The sequence below is a fragment of the Abrus precatorius genome, unplaced genomic scaffold (assembly GCF_003935025.1).
Source record: "Abrus precatorius isolate BTA unplaced genomic scaffold, Abrus_2018 Scaffold5, whole genome shotgun sequence".
In the NCBI taxonomy this organism is placed as follows: domain Eukaryota; kingdom Viridiplantae; phylum Streptophyta; class Magnoliopsida; order Fabales; family Fabaceae; genus Abrus; species Abrus precatorius.
This window is the reverse complement of record NW_020874395.1, coordinates 15,123,328-15,139,851: the sequence shown is the minus strand read 5'-3', so window position 1 is coordinate 15,139,851 and position 16,524 is coordinate 15,123,328. Positions and strand designations below refer to the sequence as shown.

Sequence of the window (16,524 nt, the reverse complement as noted above, 5' to 3'; positions counted from 1 at the left end):
CACATCTAAAAGCCATAAACTTTCAACGTTTAGCTTAATTTATCAAACACAGTCTAAAATCGGTAAACCTTATTTTAAAAAAATTAATTTTAATTTTTCTTAAAGTATTCTATATTCCACAAGATATTTATATACAAAATTTTTATCATATACTCATATATTATAATATTTACTCATAAGATTAACTCAATAGTTGATAAATTATCTTATTAATACTATTGTTTAAAGATTTATTTTATCATCTAAATGATTATCTAAATGTAGTTTTTAGAATTTAATTATCGAAAATTTATAAATTTTGTAGTTAAGTGAATAATATTGTATTTTAAAAATAACTTCAACAATATCATTTATGTTTACAAAATTTTAACGTGATTTTATTATTTTATAATTTTTATTGAATAAAATTATAAATCTCTCTCTCCTACAAATTACAATTTTTGAACGACACTTAAGTCTTGGGTTGATTTACTTTTGTTTGATTAAATTATTAATTGCTAAAGTTATGGTCTAACTACAATGATTCTCTTTAACTCTTAACTCTTAACTCTTAACTCACAAATTTAACCATTTTAATTCATATCATACGGATCTAAACTCTATTTCCTCATGTTCCGTGTTATCCCTCTCCTTTACGTCTTATCTTTAACTGCAACTCTTCTTCATCCAAGTAGCACTAATGTCAATTTCAACACTGCCTCTGCACTTAAGGGTATGTATAACGTATTTAATTTGTAATTAAACACTTTTCGAGTTAATTTTGGTTTCGCTTGATTAAGTAGCCTCAACACTAATTGCAATTATTGATGGGGTAATGATTGCAGGTAGAAAGCATCTAAACGAGGACTTGGAAACAGTCAAAGTTGACGACAAAGGCAGTAACGGGCACCATGAGTCTTTCAGAAATGGGAATGCACAAGACAACCTTAAAGTTGATGTCTACAGCTCCTGCAATGGCAGGGAAGGTATGTTTCCTAAACCTGGCTTAATTAGTGATGGTTTAGTTTCAGAAAAATCATTTTTTTTAAATATTTGTACAGAAAATACTAAAAATAATTTTTTTGTGTTTACTGTTCCTGCATTAATATAAAAAAAACTGAATTAAAATAAGACACAATTTTTAGAATAAAAATAAAAATGTCAAAGAACATATTTGATTTTCTTTTAAAAAATAAATATAATCCAATTTATACTATACGTTATGTTTAAAAATAAAAAATTCTTTTTAAAAGAAAAATCAAACATATTTTCTTTTATTTTTATTGTTATTTTAATCTCTTTAATTTTAAATATTTAGTTTAAAATTGAATTTTTTATTAGAATTTGAGTGTCATTTTCATTTAAAAATGTGAGAGTTAACACTCCTAAAATATTTAGTATCATTTTTTATATATTTATTTATCCATTAGCGTGTGAATTTTATTATTTAACACTCCTAAAACTAATTGTGAGGATTTTTTTATTAGTTTAGGATGATGTTTAATAAACGAAAGTTTACAATTTTGTGAGTTAATATTTCAACATTTTTCTTCAAATCCAACTAGTTTTGCACCGGTTGCAATTTTTATTTTGGATGTTTACTTCAATTATTTTTTATTATTATTTAGACTTGTGCTCTTTTTTCTATGTCACAGGTCTGTATATTTCTAATATATATATTTTTGGATTTGTAATTTTGTCTCTTCTTTTCTCTCAACATTTTAATCTTTAAATAATTATTCTTCCAATAAAATAAAAAATTAATGTAGAAGAAATTACTTGACTCATTTTTTAAAAATCTCGAAAATTATACTTCAAAAGTAAACGTTTAAATTTAATATATAAAAATTCATTGTTAATGAAAATATTTTGGTAAACAGATTGCAACAACAGCAGCAGCAGAAGCTCATTGGGAAGTGATTCTGCCAATGTGGTGAGGGTTAAAAGAATGAGAATAGTGTACACTGTTAATTCTTCTAGTTCTGCTTCTGCTACGGGTATGGCTTCTTCTTATTCTAATTTAATCAGGTTCTTCAAAATTATTTATTTTATTTTGTTTTCTTTGACAAGCCAAGTAGCTTCTGAGAAATTCTTACATTAAAATTAAGAGTTAGTATTTTTATGGTAATTATTCATTGTTAGCATTGTGTGGTTTATTGGGCATTTTAAAAATGTACAAATTTCTGAAAATTATTTTTACACATGTTAATTATTACTTTAATGACTATTAATTTGAGTTCTAACATAAAGTAAATGCCAACCCAAAAAACAGTCCCATTTAGCTTAATGGGTAGAACTCGTAGATTATATATATATAACACGATTTAAGTAGACTTTCTTACTTCTAAAATAATAATAATAATAATAAAATTAATTTTAATTTTTAAATTTTAAACATAATCTGTATTTTTGCATATTAATAATGTAACATATATTTAAATATGCAATATTATTCATTTCTAAAAAAAATAGCCACATATTTAACATTCTTAAATGTATGACAAATTATTTTATGTGTGAAAAAGTTTCTTTTGAGTTGAATTTAAATATTTAAAATTAATGATTTTATTCAAAGTCTATATTTATTATATTAAAATTATAAAAGTATAATAAATAATTTTAATAAAATATTATTGTTATTAATTGTTTAACTTGAGTCTTAGGTCAATTTTTTTTTCTATTTTTGATATTCAAGCGAAACAAAAATATTCAATGAAATGCCTTGAGTCTTACACGTTAAACAAGTGGTTAACTGTGTGAGAAGTAAAACTTGCACTGTGTTCTAAATTTCTAATAAAGTGATTAACGTAAAATTTTATTATTTAAGTTATCACGTAACATTTAATAATTTATTATACCAATTATCGTAATATTTAATAGTTATGATTATAAATCCTTAAATCTCACCTCTCATTTGTTATGTACTCTGTAAATACATCAGCATGTTTCATAATTTTGAACTAAAAATGTTAAAAACAGTATGCAGTTCTGGCTCTCGATATCGAAGCTGTCTCAGAAGTTCAGCGTCACCTCGATCCTCACCATCATCATCGCCATCACATTCAGCTCATCGATTATCACCATCATCATCATCGCCATTGCATTCAATACCACCATCATCACCACTTCTTCCACCATCCCCATCACCAACACCTTCACCAACACCAACATTTTTACCACCATCACCACCACCATCACCAGCATCAGGTCAGTTTATATTATATTATGTTCTCATAATGATAACTGAACATACTTTGAGAAGCCAAATGATAACTAACATCAACTTTGGTCGTATAAAAGAGCAACTCCATTTCCTAGACATGATTGAGTTCTTTAGTTTAAGTTTTATAATATAGTAGAGTGAAATATGAAGAAGATATGATAATTGAAATAATGTCATCATATATGTAGGGTGTGTCTATTGTCACTCCTAAGTATCTATTGTTACTTCCATATAAGTGATTTTTGTCTAAAATGTTCTTTTTTATCTCTCTTGCAACCATACTAATAGTCAATGTATTTTACATAAAAATTTCTTAAATAGAAGTAACAATAAACGCTCCCATATATGCGTTATTTGTCATTCCCCTTTCATTTTCAAGTGATTACTACGAATAGGATGATAGGATATTTTCTTCCTATCTAAAGAACATTCCTAAAAAATTTATATCACTCTAACCACACCCCATTTCTATCAATTCTTACTGTTGCAGGTAATCACCACCATGTTGGTTCATGGAAAATCGCCATAGGTAACAGATCAATTATCCTTTTACTTTCCTTTTTCACTATTTCGTGAGTTACTTTTATGACAAATGCGTAATCCATCTGCAATGAAAAAACAATTATATAGACAATCTTAGACCGTGCCTTCTGCCCTTGTTGCCGAATCCAAAATAAGACTTGCACATTTGGAAATAACTTCGAAGTTCTTCGGAAAAGAAAAATAGCCTTTAGAATCGGCCAAGACAGAATAAACAACAGTATTCTTTCGGAGCAACTGATACACAACTAATTTAAGCACTTATTCAATAAGTTATTTTTATGCGATGACTTATGCCACAAATTTGACATGAAGCTTGTTAGGATAAAATGACAATAATTTATTCTAATAAGTTATATTAAGAAACTTGTTGAAATATGTTAAAAAGAACTTATGTGAGTTATAAAGTGCTTTCATAGGTTGTCTATATGCTCTTCCTAACAAATACTTGTTATTAAAAGATCAGTAGTTTAATTGTAATGTAAGTCCTTTTGTTGAACCTAGAAAAATCATATGAACTATTTGCCTATCACACTCGCAAAGGAATCTTTTGTGCTTGAAGCATGGACACATAATGCACGGACTCACTCTACCTTATTATAAAATTTGATATTTTTTTAGACGAAAAGGAAAACAAGGATTGGAATTTTTAGACTATTGGTTATATGGGTTTAGACACCGACACCATGCATGTCATAAAATATCTTAAAAAAAATTGTTATTGAATGAAAGCACATAAATGATTTTTTATGTTCAACAGTTTTGCCATTCAACTATTTCCAGCATAGCATTTGGTAGAGATTGAGAAGGGATTTTATAATTAGCAAGCCTAACATTAATTTTCATAGGAAAATCAGGACACTATACCTCTTATTTATTAAGGCTTAGATTGCCGGGCACGTATTAAACTAATAAAAATTAACTTTTCAAAATAAAGGCTATCAATTGTTTCTGAACTGCTGGTTCTTCTACTATATTGTGTTAACAGGTATTGCAAGTGGGATCATGTCAGCAATATTGATGTGCATCGTAATTTGTTGTTATAGATACAAGTCATTATCAATGCAAGTCAAACTTTGGTTCACCACAAAAAGTGACCTACATATTGAAGCATTCTTAAAAGAGCATAGAGCTCTAGCACAGAAAAGATACAAATTTTCAGAAGTCAAGAAAATGACCAATTACTTCAAAGATAAACTGGGTCAAGGTGGTTTTGGTGCCGTATATAAAGGAAAGCTACCCACTGGTTACCCTGTGGCTGTAAAATTGTTGAAATCATCCAAAGGAAATGGCGAAGATTTTATCAATGAGGTTGCTAGCATTACTAGAACCTCTCATGTTAATGTTGTCACCCTTCTTGGATTTTGTTTGGAAGGCCAGAAGAAAGCTCTCATCTATGAGTTTATGGCAAATGGTTCCCTTGATAAGTACATTTACAATAAAGGGCCTGAAACCATTGCATCTTTGAGCTGGGAGAATTTGTATCAAATTGCAATAGGAATAGCTCATGGTTTGGAGTACTTGCATAGGGGATGCAAAACTCGAATTTTACATTTTGACATAAAACCACATAATATTCTTTTGGATGAGAATTTCTGCCCCAAGATATCAGATTTTGGGCTAGCAAAGCTCTGTCCAAGGAAAGAGAGCATTATCTCCATGTCAGATGCTAGAGGGACAATGGGATATGTAGCTCCAGAAATGTGCAATAGACATTTTGGTGGAGTTTCACATAAGTCTGATGTTTATAGCTATGGAATGATGCTGCTAGAAATGGTGGGAGGGAGGAAGAATATTAATGCTGAAGCAAGTCAAACAAGTGAAATATTCTTCCCACATTTGGTATACAAGAGGCTTGAATTGGACAATGATATAAGACCAGATGAGGTGATGACCATAGAAGAAAATGAGATTGCAAAGAGAATGACCATAGTGGGTTTATGGTGCATTCAAACATTTCCAAATGACAGGCCTACAATGAGTAGAGTGGTAGATATGTTGGAAGGCAGCATGAATTCCTTGGAAATTCCACCAAAACCTTTGCTTTCTTCTCCTACTAGAACGGGAACAGAGTCTTCCTCTTCTAATTAATTTTATTGCATTTTGGGCTAAGCCTTTAAGTTATATTGTAAAATGGACCAGTCAACATATTTGTTTGGTACTTTTCAGACTTCCTGAAAACCAAATGGATCTCACATGTGTGTTAAACTTTAACTGTTACTACATTGATTGCAAAAGACATATACCAATTGTGTAGGATAACTTTATTGTAACAACACAAATTAAAGTGTATAAGTATGATAAAAAAAAGTTCAACACAAAGACAAGTGGCAGATATGGCTGAAAAGAGAAAACTATCAAAGACTAGGATTTATGGCATGAGGAGGAGGAGGAAATGACTTGGTAAATAATAAGAATAATTTCCCTCTTTCATTACTTCTTTCTTTTCACTGTGGAGTGTCTTATTTGGTGTTTTTTCATCTGTCAGTTCAACAAAGTATGATCAACAGCTTTTCTCCGTGTGGAATTTCTAATATTTGTGACGTAGAATTAAATTTCTGCTTTGATCCATTAAAATCTCACTGCCATTATCAGAACCACCATTACACTTCGATTCATTAATGTCATATGATGAAGCATTATTTTTTTCCACATATAAAGTTGTTACCAGTTAAGTTCAGATTTAAGAACATTTATATGTCTAACAAGAACTTTAATTCTCTGATCATTCCTTTTTATACGGGCCAAGCACTAATACACGGATACTTCAAAAATCATTACATATGCACTTTTGATACACTTGCAGTCGTATTTGTTGCCTATGGTGTAAGTAAAATTTAATGAAAAGAGATTATATGAAATTAGAACACTATGATAATTTATAATAGAGTTTTTTTAACTTATTTGTTGAAAATATATCCTTATTATGAAAGTTATCATATTTCTCAGACTACTCCTACGCAAGTGACAGTAGGGGAAGGAGGTCGTGAGGGACTGGGATTCTCTCCTGTTTTGGCGCGAACTGAACTGTTCAGTCAAGTAAAATTTTATATTTTCGTTTAAACAAAATTTTTTAACTTAAGTGAAAATGCAAAATCAACGTGACAGGATGTCCAATTCCGGAGAGAATCCGGGTCCAGTGATGAGATAGAGCCCATTGGGACGTGGAATACCTGGAGACTTGCTGAAAGGACAAAGAACTTACAGTGGTGGCTATTAGACCTTACTTGTCCAATCACAAGTCTTACTAAGAGGTGAACTGACTGAGCCTTAGGTTTGTTTGAGGGTAGAAAGGACACGGCGGGGAGATATATGGAGACATGAGACTTCTCTGTGAAGAGAAGATATCTTTGAATTCTCTGAAAAGTGATAGTCACTCTCGCTGAGCAGAGTCCATGAGTTGTGAAATATTACATAATTGTTAAGCACGAAAATTTAACTAAATACATAAAATATTAATCCTAATTCTTAGCATTATGGGCTCTTGGGTTAAAGCCTATATTATTTTTCATATAGATTAATATTAAATGCTTGAAATTAGTTAATAATTGATCATATTATTAGTAGACTTAATTATTATTTATTATAATATTAGCTTATGTTTTTGATAAAAACAAAAAACCATAACATATGACACTTGCTTGCAGGTTTTGACCTTCGTGAAGAGCATTTTGAGATAACCAACAAAACGTTGTCACTTAAAGATGATCAAATTAGTTTCTTTTTAAATTTATTTAGATATTTTACAGAAACAATTTTAATCTTATTTTTTTTTTAAATTATAAAATATTCATGTATCCATTCAACATAGCGAGCAAGTAATGGATGAATAAAATTAGGTATACTGAAGGTTCAGACTAATTTTATGGATTTGTCAAGAGTGGATGATGGACCTACCTTCACCCTTGTTGAAACCTCAATCTGCCTTTGTTGGCACATTGTTGCACTGTTGCCATAATTTTCAGCAATCACAAAAAAAATGATGTGTTGTAACATGACATGTATAGAGTGCTCCAATTATCTGGTTTCGTTTATTCTTTTTTAACTTTTGGTTTTGGTTTGGATGTTAAAAAAGCCTTATCTGGTTTTTAGTTTCAGACCTTACTATAAAATATTTTGTTCGCACTTCGTACAACAAAAGAAAATGAATGTAAAGTGCTTATATGTGGATACTTAAAAATTGTAAGAATAATCACTTCTTAAAAAATCATCAGAAAATTAAAAAAGAAAACTTTTTTCTCTAAAATATATAGAAGCAAGGTTTATACTACTTTACACTGAAGGCACTGTTTATCTTGTAATCTATTTCTTCAAATTTACACTAGCATGTAAGTTTTATGTATCTAAAAATGCATTTCCACTGAGCGATCAATATTAAACAGAAAAGATTAAAAAATAGCTACTTGGGAAGCTCTGCTTCTTGAGATTAGAGTTTTGGGTGGATCTTACAATTCAATTTTTCGTAATTGGTAGAGAAAAAAAAATTAATAATATTTATTAAAAAGATGAAAATCCATAACCATAGCAGCTGAGCTTTGTCATCTATATATTATACATCTCAATCCGAAAAGTTATCTGCATAAGCAGATGACATAACTCAGGTGGTTATAATTGGTGGATGCTTCCAGTGTGATGCTAACTCTGCGTATATAAACTTCGATAAAGTTAACTTCTTGAAATGTGAAAGAAGATTCACTTATCCACTAGCATTTGGTGTTGTAGATTTGCTCACAGCATTAGAATCAGGTGACGGTGGGGGTGGATCATCCTTCAGCAACACAACATCATCAGCTGAACTTGAGATATCCATTACCTCAGGTTGGCTTTTATGATTGCTTCCACTTTGTATATCCTTGAGAGTATCATACACTTCATCCATAGAAGGTCTCATATCTTTGGAACTCTGCAAGCACTGAAATGCTAACTCAGCCACAGCATTTATCATTTTCTTTACCTTATAATCTGATTCAAAGCCAAGTGTAGGGTCTACAAGCTCATGCAGTGCCTGAGTATGAATCTTGTTAATGGCCATGTTGGCCAAATTAATTTCATGCCTATGTCTCGTGATATCAACCGCAGGCAACGATGATATCAGCTCAATTAGCACCACTCCAAAGCTATAAACATCACTTTTGATGGTAAGCTGGTAGCATTCATGGTATTCTGGATCCACATAACCTGGAGTTCCTTGTGGAGCTGTTGAAATGTGAGTGACAAGGTTTGGAAAAAGGCGTGAGAGTCCAAAATCTGCTACTTTGACACGAAATTGATCATCAAGAAGTATATTGTTGGTTTTCACATCTCTGTGGATAATATCGGAAACATGAAGATATTTCAATGCACTTGCAGTCTCCACAGCAATGTTCATTCTAATATGCCAAGGGAAGTTTCCTGGTTTGGCTCTTCCACCATGAAGATGATCAGCAACAGTTCCATTAGAAATGTACTCATATACAAGCAGAAGTTCACGGCTGTGGCGAGAGGTGCATCCATATAGTGACACAAGATTTGGATGGACTAACCGAGCTAGGATCTTAATTTCATTCATGAATTGCTCAACTCTCCTGCAATTGTTCTCATACAACCTCTTCACTGCAACACAACGGCCATCACGTAGTTTTCCTAGACAAATAAACATCATAAGATAGAAACCTTTGTCAATTATCATTGGAAGCACAAAAATAACTGAGATACAACAAAGGATGCTAGCTTTTACCAAAGTACACTGTCCCAAATCCCCCTTCTCCTAGTTCTCTAGACGAGTCAAAGTAATTTGTGGCCTCTTCAAGTTCATCATAGGAGAAGAGGTGCACTCCAGGCGCAAAGTTTAGACTTCCCTTCTCAGTGTCTTTCAGTGATGGATCAGAAGACAGGCTCCGAGATTGTATATATGGCATTGCATAACTATTCTTCTTTCGGCGCTGCCATAAGAAATAGCCAATGATTGCTACAAGTGATACTCCAAACAGAGAAGAAACACCTAAGAAGAACAACAGGAAATTTCAATTAATATACTATTATTAATGAGACAAATACATGAAAAACAATAAATAATAAAATTTCAAGGAAAAGTAGATCTATTACCTATAATGATTCCCTTTTTCCGATTCAATCTGCCTGCAACAGTTCGCATGGAAGCAAAGATGAGTTAGCATTGTGTTTGTGCCAATTCAAGGAAGATGCTGAACTTTAATCTAACAAACACAGACATGTATATATATCTACTTTCAACAAAGGCTTCATAAAGAAAGTAAGAACTAATGGACTAACAGCTATGCCTTAATGTACCAAAAATTGTATGACAAAGATAGCCATAAGAACTATTTGTATTAGAATAGAAACTTTAAAAAATGGTAGCTTTAGAGACTAAAAAGGTATTATCAGAATATTTCCAAATGTGTTACCATCACCACAAATTTTTAAGTAGGACTTATCCTTGCAGAAGCAGAGGAACTGATTGCCAGCAAATCCACAGTGTCCACCACTTTTCTCACAGTGTTGGCAATCAGGTGCAGTCCAATTCAAAACAAACCCCATCTTCAAAATTTCAGTGTAATTCATTCTCAATAAGCTTGTGAAATTTACAACAGCATTCATGTTCAATGGTGCATTAACCATAAACTGACACTCATTAAAGGAGTAATTTTTGTGCTCCAGTGCCTCCTTATGAAAAACAGCAAAAGAATAATGTGTAGCATTTTTAGCACAATCCACTTCGTAAGTAGGGTAATCTATAGGTTCTGTGGTACAACTGTAGAAAAAAGAGAGATTGGCATTTTCAGAACTAAAGGTAAAAGGAGTTTGATCAAGGCTGTAATTATACATAGGAGCAGGACACTTATCCTCATAGATATCTATGTTGGCCACAGTAAATGAAGAGTTAGAGTAAAAGATATCTTTTACTAAGAAATCGTAATTAGAAGTTTTGAGAATTGGATTTTTGTCCATGCAGGTGATCTCAAAGTGAGGACAGCCACAATATGATTCTTGTTCATGAGGAATCCAGAAAGGATACTTTATGGTTGGGCCAGTTCCGCAGCTTTGAGGTGTGCAGGCCTCAAATTTTGGATTAGCAGATAGAACAGTGGTAACCAAGAGGACTGTAATGGTGATAATAATGTGTAATTGAGGTTTATTGTAATGGAAGAAGACTTGAAGGATCATTTGGTGCTAGATATTTGATAAGGTTTCAGAGAAGAAGAGAATTTGGATGTTGGACAAAATTTCAAAGCTGTTGGTAGGTATGTAATGTGGAACATTTTACAAGAAAATACGCTACTATTTTGTGAAGGGGTTTATGATTGGTGTTTGAAAAGATAGAGGAAGACTTAACAAAAGTTAAAAAATCAGATAACCATAGATTGGATCCTTTACAAAGATGAGAAGTAGGCCAACTCCTAATCTTTGTTTTCCTGTACTAGTTAGTAAATAGTTGTATTTTGAAATTGTTAAGGGCGTTTTTGTAGTTTTATGGGTGGGTGTGCATAATAACTAGTCAAAAGTTGAACATCCACAATGGAAAGTAGGTGAAGTGATCTTGCAATAGAAGTTTGCAGAGTCCATTTTCTTTGTAGTAATATAATAAGTATATACCTAAAACAAATACAATTGAGAAAATGGTGACATCACAGTGATACTGCAAGGTAGATAAATAAATCTCTGCAGGCAATACTTATCTATCAATCATTGATTTATGTGTAATAAATGAATAAATCAATTAGTGAGCAAGTGCTAAGTTAGAAGTTTAGTATTCATTATAATACAGATCAATAGCCAATAATTGGTTTTATCTTATGGTTGGTCCTATTATTTCCATACCTGTAGAACAAATTTAAAAGCAACTATAGGATGTACAGTGTTGTAGTCTTTCTTTCTACATATATACGTTGCTGCTATATCTGCATGCAACTGTATATATTGCTTCATTTAAATATTGTTGGATGCACTTATTTATATCTAGATATAAAGTTATGTACATAAAATTTGCACAGTTGAGACTATATAAAGTTATGTAAACAGTAATAACTTAAAATTGATTAGTCAGTGTGAGTGGTGATTTTAATTTGAGCGAGGATTTTGCAATGGGAAATGGAGAAAGTAAAGCCGGTTTCAAACATCAATACTTTTAATATTCTTAAAAGTAGAAGAAAGCTGAAAATGAAGTCCATGATGGTGAAAGACGTGTTGGACCAGAAAGAAGGAAAATGAAGACTTGCCACACAAATAAAATCACCACTATACCCTTAAGATATAGTAATAAATAACATCATCACGCCATGCCATTTTATTTCTCTGTTATGTCACTTTTATGAGAGAAGCCTCAACCAATTGATTTCTTTGGCCCCACTAACATGCAAAATTTTCAATCAAATAAATCCTAATTAAAATTCTTTTGTACTAGTAAAATAGTTGGTTAGAAGTCTTTTTTACCAGTAACGACTAACTAAAATATTTATAGCATTTATCATACTGTATATTATATCTTAATAATAATTTAAAACATTGATAATTGTTTCAGAAAATGAATTCATGGACATCTCACTCAATGAGACAACAGCAGCATTATTTTTGAGAATAATAATACTAGATGACATAAAGGGTTATAAAAGAAAAATTCAGGAAAAACGGAAGATAGTTAAAATCAAAGATACATTTTTAGCCCTATGTACAAATTGATACGTATGGTGAAAGGAGGGAGAACCAAATGAAGTATAGGTGAAGAGAAAAATTATTGGAAATCATTTGATTGGATGATTGACTTGTTCAAAGGAAGGTATTTGGTCTAATGGAAGCTGCAACCCAGTACTTGTATTGTAGACAAGGACCTAGAAAAACAAACAACGTAGTCAACCACGACTCTGGCTTTTCTCACACTCAGGTTCACAAACGTAATCGTCACTGCACAAAATACCTTTGTATTATTATTATTATTATTATTATTATTATTATTGTTATTATTATTATTAACTCATTCTTGAAGTAATTGATGATCAACAACTGAAAAATACTCACTAATATCCTATAAATAATAATTAAGAAATTAAAAACATGGGCGCATGGTACTTACTGAAGAAATTGAGAATATTTACGAGCCTGTTTGTTTCAGAATTTTTATAGAAAAGTATTTTTTTAAAATATATATATATATATATATATATATATATTAATTATTTTTGAGTTTTTGGGATTGTTTGGTTAAGATTAAAAAAAATCTAATTTTAGCTTTTTCAAGAAGTTATTTTGAATAGCTTCTAAAGAAAAAGTTGAAATCATAACCACCCATTCAAATAAAAAAAAAGTATTTTTTTTTATAATTGTAACCATACAAAATATAACTTTTAATTTTTATAAAATTCTCTAAAAATAAATATTTTTTATATATTCTTAAAATTACTTTTTTTAAAAAGATAAAACAAATGACCCTACTTTAGATTCCCACTAGGAGGCCTGAGGCAGGAACTATATTTATATATGGCATTGCAGAATATAGATATTCTTATGGCAACTGGTATGAATGAATAAAGCATGACATTAGTTAGTTCAACTCTAGAAAAATGAGGTTTGTATATTTTAATGAAGAAGTTGAATTGTATATTTGGAAGAGACTCTGAAGAAAGGAGTAAGCACCTAAGAGGCAGGGGATTTCGATTGGAAAGAGAAGTGAGACTTTCTGTGAATCATTATGTCATAAAAATTGTGACTCTCTCCCCCAATATCACGTTACTATAAAAAAATACCGATTCAAATTTGCATTTTACACCATACTTCTCAGCTACAACAACCAGATTCGCATGGGACTTCAGAAACTGAGGAGATGATTATTGGGTGAAGCAGAAATTGTATTTGTATGTGGTACTACAGAATATAGATTTTGCAATGGGCACTGGAATGAATGAATAAAGTAAGACGCTAGCTTGAAAATTTGTGTTTGTATCTTTAAATGAAGAAGTTGAATTGTAGATAAGAGATAGAAGAGGGTAAAGGAAAAGCATACTTTTATATTCATCACTGTGACCATTGCAATTCAAAGCATCAAATCCATCCCGGCAATAGCAGGTAAATTCATTGCTTCCTTTCCCTCCGCAAGCTCCTTTACTCTCCGTGCACTCTATGCATTCTTGAGAGCTAGCATTATATTTCACCTCAAACCCACCAATGAAAGCATCTCTAAGAGCATTAATTCCACTTTCAGGACCACCATAATGAGGAATGTTGCGTAAAGCCTGCACTTGGATTCTACGGTTGCAGGCATTAAATAGTTGCTCTATATCTTTGTCTGAATCATCCTCATCCACAAAGAAAGCATCTTGATTCTGATAACTATGATATGGACACAGAAAAGAGTGTCCAACACCATTATTGGAAACTCCAGAGGAACAATTCAAGAATATGGTGATGTTGTGTACATTTTCGGTATACTTGAAGAGAGTTGGGTCCAAACTAAGGTTGGCAAAATCCTTAGAACAAACACGCTCTTCGATTTCACCATAAGGAATGTCTTCCCTCCCCGTTTTGATGGTGTAGTTGAGTATATTAATGTTGTGCACAAAGAAACTTTGGTTGCCCATCTGAATCGAACTATCCTTATTCTCGTCACATGAGAGCTTGAATGGGCCACCTCGCCCACAATATTGGGGTCTCATGTGACCATCCCAGAAAGGGTATGAGGCGGTCACACCTCCGCACATGTAAGGCCTGCTACAATTACTGTATTTGGTGTCTTCTTCATCACAGTGGTATTGTGCCAAATTTGTTAAGATGAAGAAAAAGATGGTGGCTATGGTTGTGAGGAGTAAGGGTGTGTTACGGATGTGATGATCCATTCTTATGTGCAAGGCCAAGCCAAGCTCTTTTCTTTCACTTACTACACTCTGTTTTATATATCATATGCATCACCCATCACCATATAATATAAAGCAATTCCCAATCTCTAATAAGAAGGAATGAAGGAAGGACGTGTTGTGTTGTGTTGACCGTAGAGAACAAGAAATGCATTGGCATTAATGGCAGGCCATAGTTGATAGGGTTATAGAAAACGAGAGTCACCCACGAAACTACACCTCACTTTCCTACTTCTCTCTATATGCCATTGACTTGACCAAAAGAATATCGAGTTCAAATTTTCTAAAAGACCAAACTGCCACTCAGTTTTCTACTTTTCCTTCATTGCTTTAAGCATTTTAATTTAGTACTGTTATAATTTATTTTCAATTTCTTAGTATTTTATTACATTTCTCTTTAATTTTTAATTAGTGCTATCATACTTTGTTGTCAATTTATTTGTTTTTTATTAGATTTGTCTTTAAATTGCACAGTGATTAATATTTTTTAATACAAAGAGGTAAGGGAGTTAGTAACAAATAACAAGCAATACGTATTTTCTGTTCTATTTACTTGAAATCAAGCCTTATTTAGCAAGCCAAAAAAACAAGCAGTTAACTCTTTCCTTGTAAATTCACATGTAATTTATAAATTCTACGTATTTTTTGTCGTTGTTTTTATATTTTAATCCAGTTCAAATAATGTTATGTATCTTCAAATCAAAGAATTATGCTAACGATTCATGTCAAAATTTTCTTTTTACAATAAATTGTTGTTATTGTAAATTATTGATATAGCATAGTTATTGTATATATTTTAAATAAAGAAATTTTAATTGTATATACGAAATTTTTTACACACCATGCATATGTAATTCGTTGGTGGGATTTTTTTTTTGGATGAAATAGCAAGTATAACTATTAAGTCAGTAAGTTAAGAAATATGGGCCTTAGCACAGAAAAAAAAATTAGGTAGAAATAAAATAGGTGAAGAGAAATATTAAGAAAAAAAAAACATTTCTTTATCATTTGGTTAAATAGAGAAAATGAAAAAAAAAGAAGGTATAAACAAATCAAGTCAAATATTTAAAGTTAAAGTTTATAGTCTTTTTTTGGTGTAGAAATGACTATTAGATTAAATTGAATATAAGAATCGTTTAGTATCATATTTTTTATCCCCTATTTCTTTTCTGAAGTTTAATCAGTTATAATTTAAAATTAGCATATAAAGACGAAGCAATAACATTCTGATGATTCCTAGAAAAAAAATTAGCATAATTATAATATATAATTTAAAACATGATCGATACCTCTGTTTTGCTAAAGGGTTGATTCCTAGAAAAATAAAATATATTTTGTGAGGGGAAAAAAGATGGTAGAGTGAAAGTAAGGAGAGAGGTGTTGACTAAGGATGAGGGACTTGTAGAGAAACATAACCTTACTGCTTAATAATTGCTTAGAAATAAATTAGCATAAACTAGTTACTAATTTGCATCAGCTGAATTCAATATAATAGACCAAAACTATCTGACTTATAAAATTTAGTCAAGCTTTTTAAGTTTTTAATTTACTTTTGATTATATTAATCCACTTAGGATTAACATATACCTTGTGACAGTAACATTCTGATCTCTATCATATATTAGATTGCCAAATTTAAATGTGTTAAGATAAACATCTCCAAGTCTGCTTCAACCAACTGATGGTTCTAGTAGCCATGCTTGTTCTAGAGCTGCTCTACTATTTGTGTTTCTTCAAAGTTTAAGTTATCATCAAGTGAAGGTTTATGATTGGTTTTATATCTCCTAACACTGTTGATGAAAAGTGAAGCTTCCTCTATCATCTTTGTCCTATTAAACAAAAGTGATGTTTTAAGAATTTCTTCCTTAACCCATCTCTCAAGTTTCAACCATGGAAAATGAGAATGAGAACAGAGCAAAGAGGGAAGAAATCATGCTTCTG

The 16,524-nt window shown here is 31.4% G+C and overlaps 2 protein-coding genes across 2 annotated transcripts; one reads left to right on the top strand and one right to left on the bottom strand.

Annotated features, from left to right (window-relative positions):
* The first annotated feature begins 609 nt into the window (after positions 1–609).
* On the top strand, positions 610–5,833 carry LOC113866773 (PR5-like receptor kinase). The gene is made up of 6 exons (XM_027501572.1): positions 610–712; positions 825–965; positions 1,860–1,976; positions 2,959–3,186; positions 3,693–3,731; positions 4,731–5,833. The coding sequence occupies exons 1-6, from the start codon at positions 610–612 to the stop codon at positions 5,831–5,833; spliced, it is 1,731 nt and encodes a 576-aa protein (XP_027357373.1).
* Positions 5,834–8,036: 2,203 nt separating this feature from the next.
* LOC113867170 (LEAF RUST 10 DISEASE-RESISTANCE LOCUS RECEPTOR-LIKE PROTEIN KINASE-like 1.2) lies at positions 8,037–14,853 on the bottom strand. Its single transcript, XM_027502272.1, has 4 exons — positions 13,737–14,853; positions 9,827–9,859; positions 9,459–9,722; positions 8,037–9,364 (listed from the first exon to the last, which is right to left on the bottom strand). The coding sequence occupies exons 1-4, from the start codon at positions 14,563–14,565 to the stop codon at positions 8,439–8,441; spliced, it is 2,052 nt and encodes a 683-aa protein (XP_027358073.1). The 5' UTR covers positions 14,566–14,853; the 3' UTR covers positions 8,037–8,438.
* Positions 14,854–16,524: the final 1,671 nt, after the last annotated feature.

Bases quoted from the DNA above. Each gene is read 5' to 3' on its own strand.
- LOC113866773 (XM_027501572.1), top strand. From the start codon at position 610: ATGTTCCGTGTTATCCCTCTCCTTTACGTCTTATCTTTAACTGCAACT. The intron at 3,187-3,692 runs GTCAGTTTATAT...TTACTGTTGCAG, and splicing joins ACCACCATCACCAGCATCAG to GTAATCACCACCATGTTGGT. The intron at 3,732-4,730 runs GTAACAGATCAA...TTGTGTTAACAG, and splicing joins TTCATGGAAAATCGCCATAG to GTATTGCAAGTGGGATCATG.
- LOC113867170 (XM_027502272.1), bottom strand. From the start codon at position 14,565: ATGGATCATCACATCCGTAACACACCCTTACTCCTCACAACCATAGCC. The intron at 9,860-13,736 runs GTATGCTTTTCC...GAACTGTTGCAG, and splicing joins TCACAGTGATGAATATAAAA to GCAGATTGAATCGGAAAAAG. The intron at 9,365-9,458 runs GTAAAAGCTAGC...TTATTTGTCTAG, and splicing joins ATTTGGGACAGTGTACTTTG to GAAAACTACGTGATGGCCGT.